Source organism: Myotis myotis, unplaced genomic scaffold, assembly GCF_014108235.1.
Source record: "Myotis myotis isolate mMyoMyo1 unplaced genomic scaffold, mMyoMyo1.p scaffold_m19_p_20, whole genome shotgun sequence".
Taxonomy (NCBI): domain Eukaryota; kingdom Metazoa; phylum Chordata; class Mammalia; order Chiroptera; family Vespertilionidae; genus Myotis; species Myotis myotis.
Window position 1 is genome coordinate 1,819,544 of NW_023416325.1, and position 27,207 is coordinate 1,846,750.

The 27,207-nt window shown below is 46.1% G+C and overlaps 1 protein-coding gene across 5 annotated transcripts; it reads left to right on the top strand.

The window, feature by feature from the left end:
• The first annotated feature begins 73 nt into the window (after positions 1-73).
• Positions 74-26,877, top strand: CHEK2 (checkpoint kinase 2). 5 transcript variants are annotated; one of them, XM_036353557.1, is made up of 15 exons: positions 74-178; positions 2,432-2,924; positions 5,426-5,550; positions 5,653-5,800; positions 6,484-6,574; positions 11,241-11,349; positions 13,201-13,254; positions 14,623-14,684; positions 15,905-16,004; positions 17,598-17,684; positions 18,518-18,681; positions 18,920-19,035; positions 20,552-20,637; positions 23,564-23,644; positions 24,103-24,300. In XM_036353557.1, the coding sequence occupies exons 2-15, from the start codon at positions 2,573-2,575 to the stop codon at positions 24,283-24,285; spliced, it is 1,758 nt and encodes a 585-aa protein (XP_036209450.1). In that variant the 5' UTR covers positions 74-178; positions 2,432-2,572; the 3' UTR covers positions 24,286-24,300. The 5 variants fall into 5 exon arrangements, 3 of the variants coding, with proteins under 3 accessions (XP_036209450.1, XP_036209451.1, XP_036209452.1); XM_036353558.1 differs by lacking the exon at positions 24,103-24,300 and adding an exon at positions 26,635-26,877 and having other exon boundaries at positions 75-178; XM_036353559.1 differs by lacking the exon at positions 24,103-24,300 and adding an exon at positions 24,743-25,658 and having other exon boundaries at positions 75-178.
• Positions 26,878-27,207: the final 330 nt, after the last annotated feature.

Below are 27,207 nucleotides of genomic sequence, written 5' to 3' on the forward strand. Positions count from 1 at the left end.
ACTACAACTCCCAGCAAGCAGCGAGGCCACGCTTGGACGGCCACTTCCGCTGCTCCTCATTGGTCCGGCAGAGGCGGAGGGGTGTTTTGATTGGTTGAGGGTGGAGTTTGTATCTGTTTAGCCGCCACGCCGCTAGCTGCAGCTGGAGTGAGTGTGTGGCTCCAGGTGGGCTCACGCGGTGAGTGTTCGTGGGGGAACGTCCCTTGTGCGTCGCGGGGTTCGAATCCCGTCTTTAGTGTCTTAGTACGAGCTGAATTTCCCGAGTGTCTTCTTTTTGAGCTCGGGCCGGGAGGTGGGAGGAGAGCAATGCGTGGGCGACTCTCTTCCTTCTTTGTTGATGAACTTGTAGATGAACTTCCAGGTGAAGTTCATTTCCCCTGTTTGCTTACAAGCTGGAATTGGCTCAGACTTGCAGGCTAAGCAGCAACAAAGCTGAGTTCTTTCTGTAAGTGTTAATAATTATTACGGTACGTTAGGTTCAATCTCAAAAATACCTCTTGAGAACTCACTCTTAGCTGCTAGGCATTGCAGGAACTGGAAACACACCAACCTGTGTTGAAGGATTCTCTGCAAAGTGTCCATAAGTAAGGGTGTGGAGTGGGGTGGGGAGGAAAGGGCAGGAGAGCACTAGCCCTCCGTGGGACTAGGTTACTGTATTTGAAAAAGAAATTGTGTTGCATTTGTAAGGTGCTGTTGGATTCCTTAGGACTGGAATTCTGTTCTCCCAATAATCAAGCATTGCTGGTGAGGAGCATGCATGCACTTTCTCATTTAATCCTCAGTATTCACTTCTAGTAGATAAGGTTCCTCGAGGTTGTGATCTACCGAAAGGTCATGCAAAGATCTGACTCAGGCATCTGCCTCCAGACCTATTTGCCTCTAACTACTTCACTGTATTTTCTCATGGCTGTGGCCAGTGTGGTTCCCACCCGATTTTTACCCTTATTTCTCATACTCGATGATGGCTACCTCTTGACACTGTCTTTTTGGCCAGTTTTCAGGGTGGAGAAGTTTTGCTCCAAAACTGCAGGAGGACGGGCACAGCCTGATTGAGGTAGCGTTAGTGCAGCCCGAGTGGCAGACTCCTCTCTGGCATCACCGTCCTGGTGTGCTTTAAGGAAAACTCCTCAGGACCTTTGTATCTGGAAAGCTGTGTAAATGCAGTCAGTGTGAGTAAAGCTTACTGTGTTCTCCTCCAGTAGTCTGAGTGTGGGGATCAGGAGAGACAGTGTCTTTCAAAAAGAATCAGAGTGGGGATTTCAAGTTAGGGGTTGAAAGTTACTTTTGACTAATATTGTAGGTTTGGTTATCAGAGTTCAACTGTCCATCAAGTTCATTCTAAAGCCAGGGCGGGGAACCTCTGCTAAGGTCTCCTGTGGCTCAAAGAATGGTTCCTGCAGGATTCTGAAGGGCTGGTAGGCCTTTTAGGATGCTGACACGGTGAGCCTCTCGTTACTTAGCATCACAAAAGGCTAATGGGGTTGTTTATGGCCGGCTTCTTTGTGTTCTGCCTCAGTCTGTGGCCTAGCACTTAGCTGTTGAGGAATCTCTCTACTCAACCAACTGAACTTGGTCCTTACCTTCCTGAGCTGGTTTGGGGGAGGAGGGACATCAGTGACCTTTTAAGTGAATATCCCCCCTCGAGTGGTGCAGCAAATAAGTGTCTCCTTGCCCATCTTCTACCACCAGACCCTTCTCCTTTCTCTTTCCAAACATATATGACATGTAAGTGTAGTGTTGATTTGTATGAATGAATACACTTTAGGCTTCATTTCTACATTTTAAAGATTGGGCAACTATAAGCTGTTGTAAGTCTCTTCCCCCTCCTCAACTCAGTTTCATAGCTCTTTACTTATTTATGGCCTTCAAGTCATTTTTTTTATTTCTTTCCTCTGTGGCTTGTGGCTATCGGACGAAAAGCTGATCTAGTGAAAGTGAGCTGAAGAAAAGCTCTGCCCAGAAGAACTGTGTGTCTAGACTGTTAGAATTTTAATTTTTGCAGAGCATGCTTGCCCTGGATTATTATTTTTTTTGTCATTGTAATATGCTCATCCTTCACTTTAAAAAAAAATATTGATTTTTTACAGGGAGGAAGGGAGAGGGATAGAGTTAGAAACATTGATGAGAGAGAAACATCGATCAGCTGCCTCCTGCACACCCCCTACTGGGGTTGTGCCCGCAACCAAGGTACGTGTCCTTGACCGGAATCGAACCTGGGACCCTTCAGTCTGCAGGCCGACGCTCTATCCACTGAGCCAAGCTGGCTAGGGCTCATCCTTCACTTTTTTTAAAAAAAAGTATTTATTGATTGATTGACCTTAGAGGGGAGGAGAAGGGGGGAAGAGAGAGAACGAGAGGGATAGAAACTTGGATTTGTTGCTTCACTTAGGTATCCATTCATTGGTTGCTTCTTTTATGTGCCCTGACCTAGGATGGAACCTGCAATCTTGGCATCAGGATGATGCTCTGACCAACTGAGCTACCCTGCAAGGGCCTCATCCTTCACCCCTGAACTTTCAGCCTTGTTCCTGGAAACCCACCTTATTGTTGGACGCTTACTTTTGAGGCGGTGATGTCTCAGGAAACGGAAGGGGAGCGTCAGCAGTCCCAAGGAACCTCCTTGCAGACACCAGGCCCCTCCTCGCAGACACCAGGCCCCTCCTCGCAGATACCAGGCCCCTCCTCGCAGACACCAGGCCCCTCCTCGCAGACACCAGGCCCCTCCTCGAGCACATCCAGCTCCTCCGCCAGCACAGTGCCCACGTCCAGCCAGTCCTCTCACTCCAGCTCGGGGACGCTGAGCTCCTTAGACACAGTGTCCACCCAGGAACTGTATTCTATTCCTGAGGACCAAGAACCGGAGGAGCCGGTCCCTGCCCCTTGGGCGCGATTATGGGCCCTTCAGGACGGATTCTCCAATCTTGGTAAGACCCTTTGTTCTGTAGTGTCATATTAACATTGTGTTCAGAAAAAGCAATTACAGATATTTGTGGCAGCAGAAAGCCCAAGACACTGCCGGTTGTGGGGCCCGTACCAGTTGATCCAGGACTGTAAGAACCTGTGCTGAGACTTGAACTTGTGCCATCGTCTGCCAACTTCCCTGCACGAAAACAGCTTCTATTCACCTGATGCTGGGTGGGGTGTTGGGACCATCTTTTTCAAAGTTCAGAATAATCCTGTGAGAGTCTTCATCCTTATCTCCATTTTACAGAAGAACAAACTGGGGCTTAGAAGGAAATTGATGAACTTGTTTATAATCATACAGCCAGGAGTTGGTAGAAGAATGGTTTGAACCTACAACTTTTAGACTTTTGACCTATGTTTTTCATGAGCCATTACGGAAGAAGTGAGTGGAGTGAGAAAGGTAATGAAATTAGTTGGTAGCCTAATGAGCCTGTGGAGCCCAAGGAAGGCTTGCTGCAGCAGGAAATGAGTGTGAGAGAAAAGGCTGAGAGAGAAAGTGAAAGAGATACTTAAAATGCTTGGGGGGGCGGGGCGTGGGGGAGGGCGGTGTCCTGGCCACTGTGGCTTAGTCGGTTGAGCGTATTCCCATGCACCCAGAGGTCATAGTTGGATTCCCTGTCAGGGCACATGTCCAGGTTGTGGACTCGATCCCTAGCAGGGGGTATGGAGGAGGCAGCTGATCTATGTTTTCCCCTCCCCTCCCTAAAAACGTATTTTTTAGAAATGCTGGCGTGGGAAGGAAATAAGAGAGACTATATAGCTGGGGGGATGGGGAAAGGGTGAGGGTGCTGCAATCAGACACGAGTTCAAGTCCCAGCTCTGTCTCTGGCTCTGTGACCTAAGGCAAATGATGGTACTTTTCTGAGCCTCACAGTCCCCATCTGTGAAATGGGGAAATCATTTCAAAGCAAAGGTGAGAGAGAGCAACCAAACGTTGGGATTGAATGGGACCAAAGGGAGAGATGAGTTAACTTTTCCCAGATGCCCTTAATTTTTCAGAGACAGCGGTTCTCAACCTGTGGGTCGCGACCCCTTTGGCGGTCGAACGACCCTTTCACAGGGGCCGCCTAAATACATCCTGCATATCAGATGTTTACATGAGGATTCATAACAGTAGCAACATGACAGTTATGAAGTAGCCACGAAAATAATGTTATGGTTGGGGGTCACCACAACAGAAGGAACTGTATGAAAGGGTCGCGGCGTTAGGAAGGTTGAGAACCACTGTTCTGAGAGGACGGTGAGCTTGAACTTGGAAGAGGTCTAGAATCCTGGCAAAGGAAAGGACGTACTTGAACTTTCAACTCACATGTCAAAAACCACGTATCTCTTCCTCTCTCCCCGAACACCTCTCACCCGCACCCCCTTTTTCTTTCCCAGGAGGAGGGGCCCATCCTTCTTTGGGTTCTTGCCTCTCATTGTCTCCCAGAGCTCCTGGTCCCCTGCCTCCTACCTTGTTCTTGTCTGCACACATCTGCCTGAGGGGTCTTCTAATGGAGCAAAGGTCGGAGCAGGCCTTCCAGGGGAGGCTGCCCCTCGCACTCTCTGTCCACCAGTCCTGGGAATCGAACTGATGACCTCTTTGGTTCTTGGGCGGATGCTCAACCACTGAGCCACTGGCCAGGCTGTGTTGAACTTTTTTTTTTTTTAATATATTTTATTGATTTTTTTTTTTTACAGAGAGGAAGGGAGAGGGATAGAGAGTTAGAAACATTGATGAGAGAGAAACATCCATCAGCTGCCTCCTGCACACCGCCTACCGGAGATGTGCCAGCAACCAAGGTACATGCCCCTTGACCGGAATCGAACCTGGGACCCTTCAGTCCGCAGGCCGACGCTCTATCCACCGAGCCAAACTGGTTAGGGCTGTGTTGAACTTTTTCAAGAACCACAAACTTGTCTACGGTGGCTGTGCCGTTTTACATTCCCACCAGGAATATGTGAGAGTTCCAATTGCTTTGCACCTTCACCAATACTTATTTCCTTAAAAAAAATAGACGGTAGCCATCTTTATGGGCGTGAAGTGGTTGCATATGTAATTTTTAAAAAATATATTTTATTCATTTATTTACAGGGAGGAAGGGAGAGGGATAGAGAGTTAGAAACATCCATGAGACAGAAACATCGATCAGCTGCCTCCTGCACACCCCTTACTGGGGATGTGCCCGCAACCAAGGTACACGCCCTTGACTGGAATCGAACCCAGGACCCTTGAGTCCGCAGGCCGACGCTCTAGCCACTGAGCCAAACTGGTTAGGGCATCATTTATTAAGTTCATTGTTGGAAATTTATGTTTCTCCTCCCCCCACTCCCTCATTTTAATCTCATAATATCTTGATCAGCATCTATCATTTTGATTGCCTTCTTCGTCTGTTTTCCTACTCGTGGATTTTATGAGCCGTTTTTGAAGGTGTTTGAGAGATGAAACCACAGCCCCCTGGTGTGTGCGTCTGTGTTACAGAGTGCGTGAACGACAGCTACTGGTTTGGGAGGGATCGAAGCTGCGAGTACTGCTTCGATGAACCCCTGCTGAAAAGAACGGATAAATACCGGACTTACAGCAAGAAGCACTTTCGCATTTTCAGGGTAGGTGACAAGTAGCTACTTATTTGGGAGAGCTGGTCATCTAGTCCTCACTGTGGAAACTTAAAAAAAAACAACTTGGAAATAAAATGTCTTCTGTCTCAGGAAATGGGGCCGAAAAACTCTTACATCGCATACATAGAAGACCACAGTGGGAACGGAACCTTCGTGAACAGAGAGCTGGTAGGCAGAGGACGCCGCCTTCCTCTGAATAACAATTCTGAGATTGCACTGTCCATGTGGAATAACAAAGGTGAGCCATTATCTTATGGCTGTCGGGTTTTTCTCCTCCCAAATAAAAGGAAAATGGACATTGTGTGCTTTGCGGAAAATGGCTTAGGTAAAAAAAAAAAAGTATGTAGGTTAGCATTCAAAATTCTACTCAGTCCTTGCTGCATTTTTTTTTAAAAATATATATTTTATTGATTTATTTTCACAGAGAGGAAGGGAGAGGGATAGAGAGTTAGAAACATTGATGAGAGAGAAACATCCATCAGCTGCCTCCTGCACACCCCCTACTGGGGATCAAGCCGGCAACTCGGTCATGTGCCCTTGACTGGAAACCAATCCGGGTCCCTTCAATCTGCAGGCCAATGCTCTATCCACTGAGCCAAACCAGCTAGGGCAGCACAGGTATTTTACATTAGTGCAATTGATGAAAAAATTCTGAGTTCAAGGAATAAGATTAGTGTTTGTGCATGGATTTTATGCACTACAGTGAGAAGGAAGCTGTGTATCTCCATTGAAGAATGACATTTGCCATCATTTTCCATGGGTTTCATGATATTTAGCCTACCTAAATGGTTTCTTTGGGGTTAGATAGTAAATGTAATTAAAACAATTGCCTTATATTCCATGTTTATTGAAATTTAGGACCATTTACCTTCTCTTTATCTAATGAATTAATGAGACCCATTTCTGCTCTTTTTTCCTTAGTTTTCGTATTTTTCGATCTGACTGTGGATGACCAATCAGTTTATCCCAAGGAATTAAGAGACCAATACATCATGTCAAAAACTCTTGGAAGGTAAATTTTCTTTTTTCTTATGGAAATTGTACTTAATTTTTTTCTAAACATTGGTTATCGCTTAGTATTTTGTTCCTGGTTTTATTTTATTATTATTTTTTTCACATGCTTAGAGAGAGGAAGGGAGGAAGAAAGAGAGAGGGGGAGAGGGAGAGAGAGAAACATCAATCGGTTGCCTTCTGTACATTCTCCAACTGGAGATCAAACCCACAACCCAGGAATGTGCCCTGACCAGGAATCGAACCAGCAACCTTCTAATGCACAGGAAGACGCTCAACCATCTGAGCCACTACAGGCCGGCTTGTTCCTGGTTTTATAATATTCATTATCTATTTCTTTCTTTTTTTTTTTTTTTTTAATATATTTTATTGATTTCTTACAGAGAGGAGGGGAGAGGGATAGAGAGTCAGAAACATCGATGAGAGAGGAACATCGATCAGTTGCCAACTGCACGCCCCCTACTGGGGATGTGCCCGCAACCAAGGTACATGCCCCTGACCAGAATCGAACCCGGGACCCCTCAGTCCACAGGCCGACACTCTATCCACTGAGCCAAACCAGCCAGGGCTCATTATCTATTTCTAACATAATTGTAGGCCACTAGTTTATAATAGGTGTGTGTGTTATTGATTTACTTAATAATGATCGATTGACATGAATATTTTTTCCTTATAAATTTTACCTGTAATAACTTCTTCAAAGCAGTTTTAGTGAGATAGGACTCACATGCCATACAGTTCTATTACAGAGCACGGTGTCCTCTATAGGCCCACCTGAAGGAGATAGATTAGTTTATGGACATTAAATTCAGTAAATCCCATCATGTTTTCCTATTGGCGTTGGCTGCTTGGAAGCTCAGAGCCAAATTTGTGTCCACCCTTAAGAAATATGTGGGACTCTTATTTTTTTCCTAAGAGAGGATTCAATACTAATCCTCTCCCATGTAGCAGCTGACAGAAACGTAAATGAGTCAGTGAAGAAATTTATTGGCTCTTCTGGCCCTGGCCAGGTAGCTCAGTTGGTTAGAGCATTGTCTGTCCTGATATACCAAGGTTGTGGGTTCAATCCCCGGTCAGGGTAAATGCAAGAATCAACCAATGAATGCATAAGTGAGCGGAACAGCAAATTGACGTTTCTCTCTCTCTTTTCTCCCTTCCTCTCTCTCCAAAGAGAGAAAGAAATTTATTGGCTCTTGTAATTGGGAAATACAGGGGCCCAGCTGACTTCAGGCACGGCTCGACCAGGAGGCCTTTGAGCTCTCTGCCATTCTTTGAGTTCCGATTATGTACTTGGCTTTGTCTACAGCTCGATCTAAGGGCTCCCACGGTGTTGCCAGGGCTCTGTCTCCCTCCCCTGCTTCAGCTGCTCTTTGTGGCCCTTGTATAGAATTGCTTTCTCTGTGTGGCAGGAAAAATGGCTCCCAGGAACTCCACATTCCTGTTTTCTTTCTTCCAGAAACCACAGCAGAGAGAACTGCTTCTCTCCCAACATCAGCCTTTGATTCCAGGGAAAACCTCTGATTGGCTTAATTTTACATGCCCCCCCCCCCCCCCCCATCATTCTAGCAGTGTATGTTGTACTGTTATAGACATTCCACTGGACTCGGGGAAGATTTCTCGGGCAAAAGGTGACTGTTAGCTGCAGCAGGAGGGGAATTGGAAAAGGTCTTGAACATTTTCCAAGATGTATTTATTTATTGATTTATTTTGTTAATCCTCATCCAAGGATATTTTACCATCGATGTTTAGAGAGTAGGAGGGAGGGAGGGTGAGAGAGAGAGAAACAGAAGCATCCGTGTGTGAGAGATGCATCAATTGGTTGCCTAGGTGTAAGAAGTAAAACTATAAAACTGTAAGAAGAAATCACGACCTTTGATTTGGCAGTGGCTATTGAAATGTGGCGCCAAAGTGCAAGCAACCACAGAAAAAATAGATACATTAGACTTCATCAAATTTAAAAACTTTTTGTGCATCAAAAAGGCATTGTCAGGAGAGTGAAGTACAACTCACAGAGTGAGAGAAAATACTTACAAATCGTATATCATAAGGATCTTGTATCCAGAATAGAGAACTCTTTAACGACTCAACAACAAAAAGATAACCCGATTTAAAAATGGGCAAAGGAATGAAATAGACGTTTCTCCAAAGAAGATATACAAATGAGCAAAAACCACATGAGAAGATGTTTAGCATCTTTAGTCATTAGGGAAATGCAAACCAAAACCACAGTGAGATACCACTTCACACCCTAGGATGGCCGTAATATAGAAACGGAAAATAGTGTTTGTGAGGATGTGGTGAAATTGGAACCCCCCATACACTGCTGGTGGGGATGTAAAATGGTGCAGCCACTGGGGGAAATAATTTGGTGGTTTCTCAAAATATGAAACAGAATTACCATATGACCCAGCAATTCCCTTTGTAGGTAGATCCCCCTCGATGGAAAACAGGTGTTCAAACAAAAACACATGCATGAATGTTCATTTCATCTCTATTCAGAATAGCCAAAAGGTGGAAACAACCCAAGTGTCCATCAACAAGGGAATGGATAAACAAATGTGATATATCCAAACAATGAAATATTATCTCTATATATAAAAGCCTAAGCCACCGTTATGACCGGACGGGGTACCTATGACGCACATTGACCACCAGGGGGCAGATGCTCAACTCAGGAGCTGCCCCCTGGTAGCCAGTGCGCTCCCACAGCCAACCTTCTGTGGCCGGCCAGCCTCCTGCGGTCCCTCCCCCCGGCCAGCGGGCCCCAGTTGGGACTGGGCAAGATGGCCCCGATCGGCCCCAGTTGCAGGCCAGGCTGAGGGACCCCAACCGTGCATGAATTTGTGCACCAGGCCTCTAGTCTAGCTATAAAAAGGAATGAAATACTGATACATGCTACAGCATGGATGAACTTTGAAAACATGCTAGGTGAAAGAAACCAGTCACAAAAAGCTACATAAATTGTATGATGTTATTGTTAATGAGAGATTCGAATTAGGCAACTTCGTAGACAAAAAGCAGATCCGTGGTTGCCAGGGGCTAGGGGCACGGTAGAATGGGAGAGTGAATGCTTAGTGCGTATGGGTTTCCATAGGTAGGAGTGATGGTTGTACATTATAGATGTACTTAATGCCACTGAATTAAAACACTTTAAAATGATTACAATGGTACATTTTATGATCCTATATAATAAAATATGCTAAGTATCTGACTATTTGTTTGACCAGTTGCTATGATGTGCACTGACCACCAGGGGGGCAGATGCTTCGATTGGTAGCTTAGCTTGCTGCTGGGGTCTGCCCCATCTGGACTGGGCGTGAGGGACCGGACAGCCCTGGAGCCCTCCTGCGGTCCCTCCCTAATCCCGATCCTGCACCCTTTGGGTCCCTCGGCCCGGCCTGCACCCTCTCGCAATCCAGGACCCCTCGGGGGATGTTGGAGAGCCGGTTTTGGCCGATCCCTGCAGGCCAGGCTGTGCACCTGGCTTCTAGTCTTTATATATACAATATACAATAAAAAAATGTCATGGAAAACCCTTCACACCACCCTAAACCCATAATAGTTATGATGGTTTACTTCATACGGTAATGAACGATTGGTACTTAAGGAGCCATGACCTTGGGCTGACCCCAAACTTTGGAGAACAGAGCCTGTGTCGAATTAACTATGTACTGGGGGGTATCCTAGGTTAGCGTTTTCTCCTCTATTATAGTATCCCAATTAGTTGCAAACCTTTGCAAGCAGGTTATAATACTTTTGGTGTCTTAGGTATTGTGATTTTATTCAGGGTGCAATTCATGGCATCCACTACTTAGGCACTTTCTTTGAAGACAAAATCAAGAAATGCATCGATGAAAGTAATTTGCAGGTGTTGTTTGCTGTCGCTTGTTCAGGCCCTCATTTTTGACGGGGCCTTTTTTTGTTTGCTGTTTGATCTCTGAGATAAGTCATTTCTCTCCGATTTGTTGTTGGTGTCTTTATTAGACGTTCACCATCTGAAGTGACAGTAAGACAAGTCTGTCTCAGCTCAAAAAAAGTGGGATTTGGAGCTGACCTGGTGTTGTTGGATGGTCCACATTTAACATTTTATTGATTTTTTTTTACAGAGAGGAAGGGAAAGGGATAAAGAGTTAGAAGCATCGATGAGAGAGAAACATCCATCAGCTGCCTCCTGTACACCCCTTACTGGGGATGTGCCTGCAACCAAAGTACATGCCCTTGACCGGAATCGAACCCGGGACCCTTGAGTCCACAGGCCGACGCTCTATCCACTGAGCCACACCGGTTAGGGCAGGATGGTCCACATTTACCTATGCCCTTGACGTGCTAGGTTGGTGAGGTTTCAGTGTTCTCGGTAAATAGGGACAATGGAAGGATTGTATATGGACTGTGTGCGTGCGCGTGCGAGAAAGAGAGAGAGAGATGGAGAGAGAGAGAGAGAGAGAGAGAGAGAGAGAGAGAGAGAGAGAGAAAGAGAGAGAGAGAGAGATATCTTGTGCAGGGCCCATTCTAATGTTCTCTGTGTTGTTCCAGTTTTTTAGCGTATGTGCTGCGGACGCAAGCACTGGGCCGCCTTTATCTCGTAATCGTTGAGGCCAACGCGGGAGTGGTGGGTCTCCTGATGAAAAACAGAGTCTGACAGTCACGCTCTCTGTTTTTCCTTGTAGCGGTGCCTGTGGGGAGGTGAAGCTGGCCTTTGAGAGGAAAACATGCAAGAAAGTAGCCATCAAGATCATCAGCAAAAGGAAGTTTGCTATTGGCTCTGAGAAAGAAGGAGTAAGTACCTGTCAGCTGCTCCCTCACGTTCTTAACTTCCCAGAATAGCTTTGGAATGGCCATGTTCCACGTCAGGAAGAATTTACTGCTCAGACACGTGAGTTTGCATGAAGGAACATTGACAATTTTTGAGTGTATTCAGCTACTCTAGAAACTTACAATTTGGCTCCAGAAGATACTTGGTTGTACATAATGAACGAGCAGGAAGTTGATTTTTTTTTTTTCTCCTCCTTCTAAGTTGTCACAAGACTGTTTTTACAATAAATGAAAGGAAATTAGGGGAAAAACATCCAGCCATATCCCCACCACTGCAACTCCACAGCTGTTTCCAGTTTTCTTTTTCCTTTCTAGTCTTTGTTCATGTGAATTCGTGTTTTTAGATGGTTGAAATCACATTGTATATACAGTTTTCTATTCTGCTTTTCCATACAAGCATGAAGGCATAAACGTTTCCCTAATGCATTCTTTTTTCATGGTCAAGTCTCTATTTCATTGGCTTTATCATAATGTATTCAACCATTTCTCTGGTTGGTCATTTAGGTAATTTCTAATTCTTGGCTCTCCCTGGTAAATGTGGCAATGAATATCTTCCTGTTTACAGATTTTTAGAAATCTTAATTAAATTATTTCAATCGTCTCTTTATTTGCTAGCTATTCGTTTTATGGGATACACTTTTACTGCGTGAGTGAAATGGCCAAATGTATTGGTCTTTCAACACATGGTTCCACAAAGTAATGTAAAATGTGGCCCGTAAGCACGTTTCCTCTGTGGCCAGCTGTTTCTGGCCATTATACTTTAACATTCTTTAAAGATCAATTTCCCCCCCCCTCAAAACAATGCCATTCTCACATAGCAGGAGGAATTTCCTTTCTGTGTTCACTTTGTTATAGAGCTTTTCCCCTGTGATTCTGGATTTGTTTCCCATTTGTGGGAGAAAGAAAATACCTACCAGATTCTTAATGACTTGCAGCAAAATTTTAGTTCTTAATTTCATCTTTCAAATCATCGTGAACTCTTTTAGACCTCTCTGTCATCAGAGCACACCCTGACTTAGTAATGAGTTTAACGGCTTACAGGAAGGGGCAGGCTTTTAAAATTAAACATCTGGGTTTCTTAGCTGAAGTCCATTTTACATAAATATGTAATTCTATATCCTCTCTGCTTGTGGAGGGTGTAGTCCATGAGGTTGAGTAACTTGATTCATCCTTTCGGAATTGTAATGGAGGACAACTTCAGTGTCCTGAACCTTCCTCTAGTTAAAAGTCTCAATAAATATGTCAGCCTGCAGTTGAAATGGAAACCTACGTCTGTTTTAGTATGAGATATTTGACTTGACAGTTTCTTCATATAGTTTAATAAAATAGCCTTTTTGTCAGTGGTTTTGTTTTATAATTTTTATGACTGCAAGCAATTCCACAGCTAATGAGACAAGCGGAATTTACCAGGTAAGCATGAGAACAGTGGAAATACTTGTTTTTGGCTGTGGGAACTGGAGCAGCTGGCCTCCTTTCTCTGAGCCTCAGTTGCTCCATCTGTGAAATGGGGATAATTATAGAAACCAGTTCACTTGGGGATTATGTGGCTTATGTGGCCTTATCCTTTTAAGTAAAGAGCTTGGGATAAAGCCTGGTCATTTTTTGAATGCTTCCTGTTTGCCATGCACTTTACAGACTGATTTTAAGTGAGTTGTTTCAATGATTGATCTATAGGCCTTGGTTTCTCTATATGAGTAGAGATGGGTTTGGAACTCAGGCAGCTGTTACTCAACTAAGTTTAACTGTAAACATTTTCTAAATATTGGCTATTGTTATTATTAATGATAAACTCTAACGTTATTTTTTTTATCAAAGGATCCAGCTCTCAATGTTGAAACAGAAATTGAAATTTTGAAAAAATTAAATCATGTAAGTACTTCTGTGAAACATGGCCCATTCTTAAAATCATTTATCTCAAAATATGGGAGGAATGCAAAGCATTTCAGTATAATAAAGCTAGCATGAAACGTGAGTTCCTTAATTGTGTGTGTACATGTGTGTACATATGCATGCATATGTGTGTTTAATTGTCATGTAGCTAGAAAGAGCTTTACCCTGAACTTTTGAAAGGACAATACTGTGCAAAGATTTCATGATTAAGTAATTATGTGATCTTTACACTGATTTAGTTCTTGAACAGAAGACATAGCAAATCTCTTAAATTTCATTTCATTTATTTACTTATTTTTTAATCCTCACCAAGGATATTTTTCCATTGATGTTTAGGGAGAGTGGTAGAGAGAGGGAAAGACAGAGAGAAATATTGAAGTGAGAGAAACACATCGATTGGTTGCCTCCTGCACATGCCCTGACCAGGGCCTGGGCCGGGAAGGAGCCCGCAACCGAGGTACATGCCCTTGACTGACTCGAACCCGGGACCCTTTGGTCTGCAGGCCGACACTTTGTCCACTGAGCCAAATTGGCTAGGGCAGTGGTTCTCAACCTGCCTAATGCCGCGACCCTTTAATACAGCTCCTCATGTTGTGGTGACCCCCAACCATAACATTATTTCTGTTGCTACTTCATAACTGTAATGTTGCTACTGTTATGAATCGTCATGTAAATATCTGATATGCAGGATGTATTTTCATTGTTACAAATTGAACATAATGAAAGCATAGTGATGAATCCCAAAACAATATGTAATTATAGATGTGTTTTCCGATGGTTAGGCGACCCCTGTGAAAGGGTCGTTTGACCCCCAAAGGGGTCCCGACCCACAGGTTGAGAACCGCTGGGCTAGGGCAAATCTCTTAACTTTCCTATCTCCTTGGAAATGGGAGGCTCCTGTAACGTCCCCCTGTGGTTCCATTTGTGCAGAGCTGAGTGGCCCGCCGCCTGGTAACAGGGTGGGCACCCAGCTGACCTGCTTTCCATTCATGCTCCTTGTCAGGCTCCTCCGAGTTATGAGATGTCCTCGCCTGTCTGTGCGGTGGGGCACTGAGGAGGGGGCTGGGAGGAGACCGGCCTGCCTTCCTGGGTGCCACCCTTACGTGTGAAGCGGGAACCAGTCCCTTGCTGACTTGGTGGGGTGGCGCGTTCCTTGTGCGTCCTCACTGAGGAGCCAGATTAATTCTGCTCCGCCCTCTCCCCTGCGTGAACTTCGAAGTGTCCCAGGACGGGGCCAGATGCCTGGTCTTGGCCTCCCCAGCTCTCTGGGCAGTTGCTGGGCGTCCTGCTTTTGTGTTTTTTTCCTCTTGGGAGCGTCTCATTCCTTTCCCTCTTCTCCCTCTTCAGCCTTGTATCATCAAGATTAAAGACTTTTTTGATGCCGAAGATTTTTATATTGTTTTGGAATTGTAAGTAGTGAGCTTCTTAATCTGTTTCCATTTCAATGCTTATTTAAAGACGAACGCTGGCTTGCATTTCTCGTCCTGGGGACCCTGGACAGATGGGTGTGGTGGTGGTGGGGCCCACAAAGTGCTTGAGGGGTTTCAGCCCATATGGGAAACCCCTCCAGTGTGTCCAAAGGCAGGCGGCTTAGAGGGCCCCGGCCGCGGGTCTGAGGCCTGTGTTCGAATCCCACTCTGCAGGTGACGAGCTGACTGCCCACTGTTAGACCTCTCGGAGTCATTTTCCTGGTGTTAAATGGGGTGATAATGACACCCCATTCGATGAGAGGGAATCATTGACCGGCCGCCTCCTGCACACCCCCGACTGGGGATTGAGCCCACAACCCGGGCATGTGCCCTGACCGGGAATCGAACCGTGACCTCCTGGTTCATAGGTCAGCCCTCAAAACCACTGAGCCACACCAGCTGGGCTCTTCTCTCTGTTTTTAAGAGGCAGAAACAAGATCAGAGAGGCTACAGAATTTGCCGAAAGCGCCTCAGCTGGGAAGTTGTAGAGTTGGGCTTTCGTCTCCTGATGAGCTGACTGCCTACTCCTGCTTGCTGCTCTATGCCAGTCTCAGAATCTAACTGGGAGTGTGCTTAAGACGCAAACTCCTGGGCCCTGCCTCGGATCCACCGAGTCAGATTTTTTTTTTTTTTAAAGAGTGGGCTTTTATTTTTTTAAATATATTTTATTGATTTTTAAAAAATATGTTTTATTGATTTTTTACAGAGAGGAAGGGAGAGGAATAGAGAGTTAGAAGCATCGATGAGAGAGAAACATTGATCAGCTGCCTTCTGCACACCTCCTACTGGGGATGTGCCCACAACCAAGGCACATGCCCTTGACCAGAATCGAACCTGGGACCTTTCAGTCCGCAGGCCGACGCTCTCTCCACTGAGCCAAACCGGTTAAGGGCATGAGTCAGATTTTTTAAAGCTCTCCAAGTGTCTGCATTGCCCACTGCACCCTCTTCCCATCTTCCCTTGTTTCTTAGTATCCACTGGGGACATCTTCCTTGTGGATGAAGCTTCTGACCTCATTGCCTTGACAACGGGAGTCAAGGGTGAATAAAAACGGCAACTCTTGGCTTGTCTTCATGGGTTTGTTTTGTTTGTGTGATTGTTGTTCACCCGAGTGAGTTTCCCTCCGGGCATGAACGCCCCGCTGTGCCCGTGTGTTTCAGGATGGAAGGGGGCGAGCTGTTTGACAGGGTGGCAGGGAACAGGCGCCTGAAAGAAGCGACCTGCAAACTGTATTTTTACCAGATGCTCCTGGCCGTACAGGTAAGGAGCCCCCGTGCTTATGGCAGCCTACTTTCTTGTTGGTGAACTACTCCCCGCGTCGGTCAGAAAGCGAGGGAGCGAGGGGGAAACCTGGAGAACAGAGTGTGTGTGTGTGTGTTGTTTGTTCTGTTCTTGGCAAAAACCCCTCCCCCTTTGACTCAGATGAGAAAGCTCTTGCTGTGAAGCTTGAGAGAGAGAGTAAGAAAGGGAGTTAAAGAAATAAACACGTGGTCCCCATGTCTTCTCTTGAGCTTGGAGGGGCCTTAATCGCTACTTCTGCCTGATCCTTGTAGAATCTCCCCTTACCTCTCTTTTTAAAACAAAACAAAAAAAAAACCAAAACAAAACACATATTTATTGATTTCGGAGAGGAAGGGAGAGAGAGAAACATCAATGATGAGAGAGACTCATTGATTGGTTGCCTCCTGCAGAACTCCCCACCCCCCAGCCCCCTACTGGGGATTGAGCCCACAACCCAGGGCATGCGCCCTACCTGGGAATCGTACCCGGGTCTTCTTGGTCCATGGGGCGACGCTCAATCCACTAAGTCACCACAGCCTGGCCGCCCCCCCCCCCCCCCCGCACCCTCCCCTCCCCCCCGTACCTCTTGCTGGGAGAGGAGCGGGTATGAGGACAAGGCTGGCAAGTTGGGGTGATGGTGACATTGTGAGCGCTCCCCGTGGCTGGTACTTGGTTGTTCCCTTCACTCGCAGCATCGGCCGCCTGCAGCGGCCAGGCAGGTGGGCTGCCTTCCCTTCATTCCATGGAAGAGCCGCGTGGAGGAACAGCTGGTGGCATTCTGCCTGCTTTGAAGAACTCCCTTTCTCAAACCAAATTTGGTCGTGGCGCTTCTCAGCCAAGGTTTCTCCCCCTTGCAGACCTACTCTGTGCAGGAAATTCGGTGTTGAGACGATTTTGCCCAACGGAGCACGTGTAAGGTAGCTAGGCTAGGCTCGATGTCTGGTAGGTTATGTTCATTAAATGCATTTCGGCTTAAGATATTTTCAACTCACGGGTTTATCAGGATGTACTCCCATCGTAAGTCAAGGAGCATCTGTATTTCAGAGCATAGAGTTTTCGAAGACGGAGTAATTGCTCACTTCGGCGGATTTGTTACCTTTGGGTGTTTAAACAAACTTACAATTTGCACTTTACAGATTCCCTTTAAGAATATTATTCTCAGGGTTGGGATAACCCAAATGTATCATCTTGGTGGAACTTTGATAGTTTATTTTATAATACGGTCTTGAGAATATTTTATATCACCCACTTATATTTTTCTTTTTGAAATTGACACCTTATGTCTCTGCCAACCGGAAGGGTTATTTATTATCTTGAAAAGAGAAGTAAAATGGCCACCTGCTGTCCTAAGTTGCCTTTTTTCATTTCTGAACTTTTTAAAGACTTCCTTGGAAATACATTTGTAAACACTCACCCCTTGTACCCAGGAGTTTTTCTGCGGTTTGGGGAAATATATTTGTGAGGAACGTGGCTTACAGTTTCACCCCGACGTGAGACGTGTGTGCTGTGTGTGTTGTCTCTACTCACCTGCATACCCCTTAAATTAAGGACCATGCCTCCCTTTCTGTGTAGTACCTTCATGAAAACGGTATTATACATCGGGATTTAAAGCCAGAGAATGTTCTGCTCTCGTCTCAAAAGGAGGACTGTCTTATAAAGGTAAGAAATGTATGTTCTGTATGTGGCCATTCCAATCGATTTCTGTTCAGAAACTGGTAGACTCATCGGGTACAAAGTCTGAGCGTGAACAGGTGGAGAATTTGATATTTCCACTTTTAGCAATTATTTTTACAGAGCAGGTGGCATTTATTGTTTTCATCCAGATTCCAATGAGCATTTGTTGAGCTCCACTGTGTACAAGCCGCCTTTATGTTCAGGGGGTGGGGAGAGTTATCTAATTGGAGGGTCAATTACATACATCCCATCTTCTCCTTCCCTCTGTCTGAGGCAGTGCTGCCCAAACCTGGCTTCACTTTGGAATCTCTTATTGATTAAAATGAATGAATAAAGGAATGAATGAATGAATGAATAAGTACCATCATGAGGTCCAGGCTGCTCCCGTGGGTCTCTGCAGGTGGCACCCAGGGATACATTTTTTCCCCCCAAGTTCCTCAGATATTCGAGTGCACAGCCAAGGTTGAGAAACTGGGTTCTAAGAGGAACCATGCATAACTAATCAGAATCCTGGAGTGTCTGTGCTAGGAGTTACAAACCTTCTGTAAGGTTACAGAGAACACAGATAAGTTGGCATAAAGCCTGGGCCTTGGAGATTTCTTGGCTCAGGAATTTCAATATAAGCAAAATTAAATAACTTAAAAAGCTCAGAATTGCCTTGAATGAAACACGAATTTGTAGGTTCCAGATTAGCAGCAGACATGAACTGGAAGGTAGAAACTGGTCTAACCTGCCTGTCTTTGGGGACTGGCAGGCTAGCGTAATCTTTTTATTTTATGCTGTCATTAAAACCGATTCCTTTTTGTCTTTGATTTTAGATTACTGACTTTGGGCAGTCCAAGATATTGGGGGAGACCTCTCTCATGAAAACCTTATGCGGTACCCCGACTTACTTGGCCCCCGAGGTTCTTAATTCCCTTGGGACTGCCGGATATAGCCGTGCTGTAGACTGCTGGAGTTTAGGAGTTATCCTTTTTATTTGGTAAGAAACCATGGCTTCCGAGACTGGTTGGAGTTAATTAGGTGAAATCAGAAACATGTCCAGGTTAGAGGGCTTGTGTTTAATTTAGGTCACTTTTTTTTTTTTTTTTTTACCATTGATTTATAGAAAAATGGAATTTTTCATTATGCTGGGGGGAAAAAGAAGGAAGTCTATATATCCGAATGCCACGGAAAGTACCACTTGATTTCTTTTCCTTTCTCTCTCTCCCGGTCTGAAGCCTCAGTGGGTATCCACCTTTCTCTGAGCATAAGACTCAGGTGTCACTGAAGGACCAGATCACCAGTGGAAAATACAACTTCATTCCTGAAGTCTGGGCAGAGGTCTCCGAGGAGGGTACGGACACGAAAGGGTGAAGAATTCATGGTTTGCTTCAATGTGTGTGTGCGCTCTGTGGCGGGAGAGTTTCTTTTCGAATTCCATTATGTTTGTCTCCTGTCGGTTCTGTTCTTACTTCCTGTTGTTTTGCACCATTTGAGAGGCAGCGGAAGTTGTTCCAAAGCCAGGCAGATGGAGACTCACGTCTTGGGTCTGCTCCTCCCGGCTGTGGGACCTTAGGCACGTTGCTTCAACTCTCTGAGTCTCCATTTTCTTTGTTTGTAAAGGGGACACAATAAACCCCTACCTTCAAGGGTTTTTGTAAGGGTTAAGTGAAATAGACACAAGTGCGTGGTACCGATTTAAGTGTGCAAAATCACAAGTAACTTTTTTTTTTAAGTATATTTTATTGATTTTTTTACAGAGAGGAAGGGAGAAGGGTAGAGAGTTAGAAACATTGATCAGCTGCCTCCTGCACATCCCCTACTGGGGATGAGCGCGCAACCCAGGTACATGCCCTTGACTGGAATCGAACCCGGGTCCCTTCAGTCCGCAGGCCGACGCTCTATCCACTGAGCCAAACCGGTTAGGGCACAAGCAACTTTTTAGTTACAAGGTTTCCTTTGAGTAAATAAGCCTGTAAGAGTAAGTGTTACTTTGTGTTTAAGAACTTCCATGCGCAACTTTGTAATTCTCAAAAGAAAACAGTAGCAAAGTAAAACTAAATGACAAATAACTAACATAGTTGACTGTGTTAAATGTCAGTGTCTAAGGCCATGATTCTCAACCTTCCTAATGCCGCGACCCTTTAATACAGTTCCTCATGTTGTGGTGACCTTCCCAACCCTAAAATTATTTTCGTTGCTACTTCATAACTGTAATGTTGCTACTGTTATGAATCGTCATGTAAATATCTCATATGCAGGATGTATTTTCATTGTTACAAATTGAACATAATTAAGGCATAGTGATTAATCACAAAACCAATATGTAATTATAGATGTGTTTTCCGATGGTCTTAGGCGACCCCTGTGAAAGGGTCGTTCGACGCCCCCCCCCAAGGGGTCGCGACCCACAGGTTGAGAACCGCTGGTCTAAGGAATGATATTGTTGCAGTACACAAGCCGGCCAGTTGCTGGCCATCAAGGCTTCTGTCTGCCAAGCCTGCAGTTCCAGGAGCCTGAGAAACTCTCACCATCCATCTGTGGGTCTCGGGGACTGTGGGCTTGCATCCTGAGTGTCTTAGAACTGGGAGTGAGTTCAGCTTTAATTAGTTTGAACTTGAATCCAGCAATGAGAGAAGGAACAGAGAGGTCAGAGCAGGGAGCGATGGTCGTTCCTGCTGTTCTCAGAGCACGCTGATGAATACAGAGCGTGAGGAGGATTAGGGGGCCCTGCCCACCATACCTGCTGACTCCTCCATGACCTCAGCCCCTCTCTCTCCTTCCTGGATGTTGGCCTGCGAGTCTAGCATGCTGTTAGTTTTGCTGATTCGATGCATTTGCCTGTCTCACCGTGGCTTATCGCTTTTTAGCGCTGGACCTCATCAAGAAGTTGTTGGTAGTGGATCCAAAGGCGCGTCTTACGACAGAAGCAGCGTTAAAACACCCGTGGCTTCAGGTGGGTCTGGGCGCTGCCTCGTAGCATGAAATACGTGGGCAGCCCTGAACTGTGTCTGAGAGGTGAGGGAGAGGATGCAAACACAGCACTTGCGTTTTGGGTCTGTTTCCTGCAGCTGTTGTGGATTAAGCTTTAGGTGTGGGGGGTATGCATATAGGTGGGTGTGTCTCTGTGCAGTGCCTGCGTGCAGTCTTTTTAAACTCGATTCGTGGCTCTTGGATGGACAAGCTCACTTGATGGTCGGTCTTGGTTCCACTCGGTTTCCCTGGGTCCGCGGTTTGGCTGTGTGCCTTTGAGAAGTTGCTCTAACGCGGAATCTCATCCCCAGCTGTGCTCCCCTCTTCCCTCAAACCCTCTCCCCCAAACAGGTGGGGTGGGCTGCATTCCAGCCTCTTCCACTTTAAATCAAGGAAGCAGGTGTTGGAGGGGAAGGGCAGCCTCCCTCGAGGGGGAGAATCTATTTCTTAAGCCCAAGTGGCTGGATAGAAAGGACCCCACTTGTTCATGGAGAATAAGCACGCCTTCAGTGCAGGCTGTCACCTGCGCCTCCAAGCGTGCATCACCTCTGCGTCCCTGCTGGGAGTTCAGCTGCCATGAGCTTCTGCGCTGAGCTCATTGCAGCTGCAGGGGCTGGAAGTCCTTTGTGGCTCTGCTGGGGTAACCTTTGGTTTAGGAATCAGCTACAGCATCGGGCAGGTTTCCTGACGGATGTCAGGTCTCCTGTTCAGTGCGGTTCCTTTCAGCACAGCCGTACCCCTTTCTAGGAACTTCCATTGGGTCTCCCCGATCCCTGTGGGGTGGAGAACTTAACCATCCATCTCAGCAGTGTGCCTCTGGGATTCTGGGAAGACTGTCTCCGATCTTTTGCTCTCCAACCCGCCGCACCTAACAGGTTGGCTTCGGTCAGCTCAGGTTGAGAGCAACACATCCTTAAAAGAAAATTTTTAAAAAGTAGATATATGTGTTTGGGATGTTGACCTAGAAAGAGCAGTCCCCCCAGAAGGAAAATTGTCAGATGATTTAGCACTTACTAGACCACACAGATTTGACACCGCGGGGTGGCCCTGGAGAAAAGGAGTTTGGGAACAAAGGGTGCCTTTGCACGTGGGGATTTAATTCTGATGAGAAAGAAAAACATGCCTCTGGGCTCTGTTCGTGTGCCCTCATAGGGAGACTCTTGGGGAGCTAGGTGTGGAAGTAGAGGAGCTGTGTTAAGTCTTGGAAAAAAAACAAGGGAGCTGCCTAGTTAGGCCTGGGAACAGGGCTTGCATCTCCCCGGGATTTAGGAACAAGAACAGCCTATTTTTCTTGTACTTTTCCGCCTCAAAAGAAAACGGTTATTAGCAGCCGAGGTAAAGGCGAAGTTCAGCCTGACCTCAGGGGGTCTCACTTGAATACTCTTTTGTCTGCACTTTGTTTTGGCAGCAAAAGGTGGAGTGAAGATGGAATGAGGACAAGGATGCAGAGGGCCCATGGACATCACCTGCTAGTGATAGTTGAGGCCCGTGGTTCTCAACCTTGGCTGCACATTAGAATCACCTGGGAATCTTTTTAAAATCCTGATTTCTGGGCCTCATCATCCAGAAATTCTGTCTTTTTGTTACTAATGTTGTGGCCTCACCCCATAACAAAGAAACAGAATTTCCGGAGGATGAGGCCCAGAAATCAGGATTTTAAAAAGATTCCCCGGTGATTCTAATATGCAGCCAAGGTTGAGAACCACTGGTTTCGGTTTTCTTTTGGGGAAATGCAGGGTTCTTGAAGAAGCCAAGTGGTCTGGTGGGTCTGGCCCTGGACTGAGCCCTGGGAATAGGAGTTCTGGTCTGTTTTGTCATCAGCGGAGGAGGCAGTTTGGGGAGCATCCCTTAGATCCACTTCTTGCCTCCCTTCCTGAAATAGAGGAGGCCGTCCTGCTTGCCCCTGAGGCACATTGCAGTTAGTATTTTTGAATAGATGTGGACATTTCAAAGAAAGGGCATTTACGGATACACATTACTGCCTGTGATATGTTAAGGTAAAGAGGTCTTTTACATATTATTGCTAATTGATGACTTGTTTTAAATAACAGGCCTAAGTAGGCTTGAGGTCAGCTCTGTTTGGCTGCACTGAAGAGCTGCCATCTGAGGAACATTCTAGTGTGGTTTCATTTCTTCATGCATTTACTTAAAAAAAAAATTATATATATATATTATTGATTTCAGAGAGGAAGGTAGGGGGGGAGAGAGATAGAAACATCAGTGATGAGAGAGAATCATTGATCAGCTGCCTCCCGCATGCCTCACACTGGGGACTGAGCCCGCAACCCGGGCATGTGCCCTGACCGGGAATCGAACCGTGACCTCCTGGTTCATAGGTTGACCCTCTATCCACTGAGCCACACCAGCTAGGGTTTTCCTTTCCCATTAGACCCAAGCCCTGGATACCGTGGCTTGAAGTCCTTCTGGCGAGTTGTACAGCACTTGCTGGGTGAATTTCCCCAGGGTGCTGGGTGGGTTTGTTAGGGTGGCCCCAGGAACTGGCCGCATGTTGGCAGGGAGAGGGGGGGCGACCTCCCGGAAAGACTTAGCAGCTGCATGGAGTCAGTCAGCCCCAGCCTCTGGCCTGCTGATTGCCATCTCAGTCAGGATCTGGGATGCTGGTTCTGAAAGTCTTTTGACTGCTTAGGTCTGTGGTTCTCTCTGACCCGCCAAGAGCTCTGAAGCATGTGGTTTTGATTCAGCCAGTGTTGATTGAGCGCTGCCTGCTGATTAGACTACTCGGGGGAGGCACATGGTCCTCTCCCTCCCAGAGCTTCAGCCAGGGCTAGCCACGCACCTGATAGACCCGACGTCTGTGCCCACTTCTCTGTTTCCGGGGGCTTCCTGGCCCCATCCTCTCGGAGCGTTCCCTCAAACGTAGGCTACTTCTGTTTTTCATTTCTTTACAGGATGAGGACATGAAGAGAACATTTCAAAATTTGCTTTTTGAAGAAAATAAGTCAACGGCTCTACCCCAGCTCCCAGCCCAGGTATTCCAGATGATGGTCGTTAAATGCGGGCTAAGTTTAAAGAGCCAGTGAGCAAGGATGAGGAGTTTGAATAGTCTAATAAAAACTGCTACACACACACACACACACACACACACACACACACACAGGAATGATGTAGGAGATACTTTGTTTCAGCTTGATCTGCTCTAGCACCCTTAGAAGATTTCATAATGAACAGTATGCTTAATGCATTAGAGAAGCACAGCTAGGGATTGTCATTCAAGAATTCTCCTGCAAGGCAAGATTAAAAGACTCTGTTGGAGGCTCCAATAGAAATTTGTTGAAAATTTTAAAATGTGGGTGAGTGACTGGTGTTTTATTGGTTATAATTTTATTCCTCCATTGTTCTTTGTTAAGTACAAGTTAATATCTGTTCATTCCTGTCCCACCTTCTTTTGGTGACGGATAGCACTGCTCTTCCCACTCTCCCCTTGCAGTTTTATAAACTGGAAAACAAAGACACGAGAAAAGACGTGTCTTTCCACAAAAGAGCACGACTTGGGGCTCCCAGTGAAAGGTATCGTCATCTCTCTGAATTTCATGATTTAGGAAAAGATGACCCAAGAGGAGGCTGTGAATGCTGCTTACTGTCAGTATATATCCTTGAGCCCACCCAATGAGGCTCAGTGGTTGAGCGTCCACCCATGTACCAGGAGGCCACAGTTTGATTCCTGGTCAGGGCACGTGCCGGGGCTGTGGGCTCCACCCCAGTAGGGGGCGTGCAGGAGCAGCCGATTGATGATTCCTTCTCATCATTGATGTTTCTATCTCCCCCTCTCCCTTCCTCTCTGAAATCAATAAAAATATATTTATTTTAAAAAAAAATATATAAAAATCATTGCATGGTCGGAAAGTCACAGGGAGAGAAATGTCATTTTGATGAGCATGCCTGAGTCTGGTGCAATGTGATGGGGATTCAGATGTCAGTGAGGAAAACCAGTAATGGTTGGTACTAGAAGTTTCACATGAAAGCCTCCAGATTTACTGGGAGCATATTGGGAAACTTTGATCATCTTGAAAAAGCCAGTGGTCTTCTTTGAACATTTCTCCCTTTTCCTCCCCCCCCCCCCCCCCCAGCCTTCTACGAGTCGAAAGCGGCTCCTCGAAGGGGAGCCGGAGGATGCTGGCACCGCAAAGCGCCTGGCTGTCTGTGCCGCTGTGTCCTGAACACTGGTTGAATGTGAAAGACATGTACCGTCTTGAACCCTGCTGCTCTTTTCTTTATGCATATGTATATATGTATTTTTTAGATTTTGTGTTTTAATTATGGGAACAGCTGCTTTTCCAGAGTCATCAGTACACAATTAAAAACCTAATGGAGCCTGGGCTGTGTGCTTCGGCTTGATGTCAGCTCTTTAGGTGCAGGCCTTTTTGTGTGTGGACTTGAAATCATGTGCTTTTTATCGGGAACTCCACCCTGGCTGTCACCAGCCCGGTGTCTCAGGAATTGTCCTTGGTCTCAGCCACGGTGAGATGCATGCAAAGGCTCTTTAGAAAGTTGCAGGGAAAGGGGCATTGCGAGGTCGGGGTGGAGTGTGTAGGGAGTGACTGGCTGCCACAGTCCTCCTGAGACAGTAAGTAGGTAGCTTGGTGCAAATACCACGGGCCTATTTTATTTTTTTCCACGGGCCTATTTTAAATTCTCATCCTCACCCTCATAAAGATGCAGGTCCACAGTTATGCTCAGGGAAATAAGCCAAATAGTATATGATTCCACTTAGGTGAGGTTCCTAGAGTAGGCAAACTCACAGAGACAGAAATTAGAATAGTGGCTGCCAGGAGCTGGGGGAAGGGCAGTGAGGAGGGGGGAGTTATTGTTTCATGGATTAGGGAGTTTCTATTTTGCAAGATGAAAAGAGTTCTGGAGATGGACGGTGGTGATGGTTGTACAACAATGTGAATACTTCATCCCACTCAGCTGTATACTTAAAAAATGGTTAAGATGTTAAATGTTATGTGTATTTTACCACAATAATAATAATAATAAAAAAAGGCCCTGGTTGGTGTGTTCAGTGTTTAAGCGTCAGAGGCAACCAGTTGATGTGTCTCTCTCACATCAGTGTTTCTCTATCTTCCCCTCCTTTCCCCCCTCCCTCCCACTCTCAGGAAAGCAAAGGGAAAAACAGCCTCACGTGGGGATTAACAAAAAATAAAAATAGAGGGCACAGTCCCTGAAACCTTGGGGCCAGATAATTTGTAAAAATTCAGTATTTTCCTGATTTTAGGAAGGGGACATGGCACATCAACTCTATCATGTGTAATACCCAGCAGGGTCCTGTAACCTAGCGTTAACATTTCTGCAGCAGACACGCACAGTAAAGGGGATAGGGAAGACTAAGGCATAAGCAGTTCATTCTTTTCTGTCTAGAAATGCAGATAAGGCACGTGAGTGTGTCCTGTTGACCCAGTAATGACCAAAGAGGCCCTATGTAAGGCGACTTGTCCAACTCTTACTTTTTTTGGGGGGTCACCTACCCCAGCGGTTCTCAACCTGTGGGTTGCGACCCCTTTGGTGGTCGAACGACCCTTTCACAGAGGTCGCCTAAGACCATCCTGCATATCAGATATTTACATTATGATTCATAACACTAGCAACATGACAGTTATGAAGTAGCAACGAAAATAATTTTATGGTTGGGTCACAAGATGAGGAACTGTATTTAAAGGGCCAGAAGGTTGAGAACCACTGCCCTACCCCATGGAATCATGGAATCATGGAATCATGGGGGGTGGGAGGGGGCGAGGGAGATGGTAAAGCTACGTGTCTGCCTGCCTGACCCCCACTATGGAAGCAGAAGGTACTAGAGTCCTTCCCTGGTAGAGCTCTTCCCACTGGCCACCCAGCTAGAGGTGATCACAGGACTTGGAAAACTGAGCAAATGGAAATGAATCAAATGCATGACAACACTGGCGGGAAGAGCAATATTGTGCTAATCTGAGCTTTCTGCCTTTTCTGACTTTGGCTTTAGGCAAGTTACTTCAAAATGGGTGCAACGAGAGTACCAACGTCAAGAGTCTCAATCAACCCCGAGACTTTGGAGGGAACTTTTGGGGGTCAACTCCTGCTTTCCTGGTCAGATACGAGGTAGAAGCTGCAGGGGATACCATGGGAAGAGACCTGTCTGAGAAAGAAGCCATCAGAGGGAAGCGGAGCTGAGATGGGAGAAAGACAGGTTCCCCAGGCTGTAACAGGTGGAGGCAATACTTGAAGCGAGATTTCCCCTCTCAAAAGCCCGTGGTTTTTACCCAGTAAACAAACCTCCATGAGAGGTCTTGACGTCTGATTACCACTTGGTCCTTCTTAGGCCCGGTGTTGACACTTTATCTCAATGATTGCTTGCGTCTTCCCATCATGCCTTCGTTGTCGGACCTTATTAAGGAGAAACAGACCCGGATACCCGACCTTCATCACGCAAAGGGTTAGTGGAGATGCGGGACTGTAACTCGGGGTCTCATGGAGCCTGGCTCTCCCAGAATCCAGGGCTTGCTCGCGCACGTGCTTGTCCACTTCCACGCCGGGATGTCATCCTAGAGGCATCCTT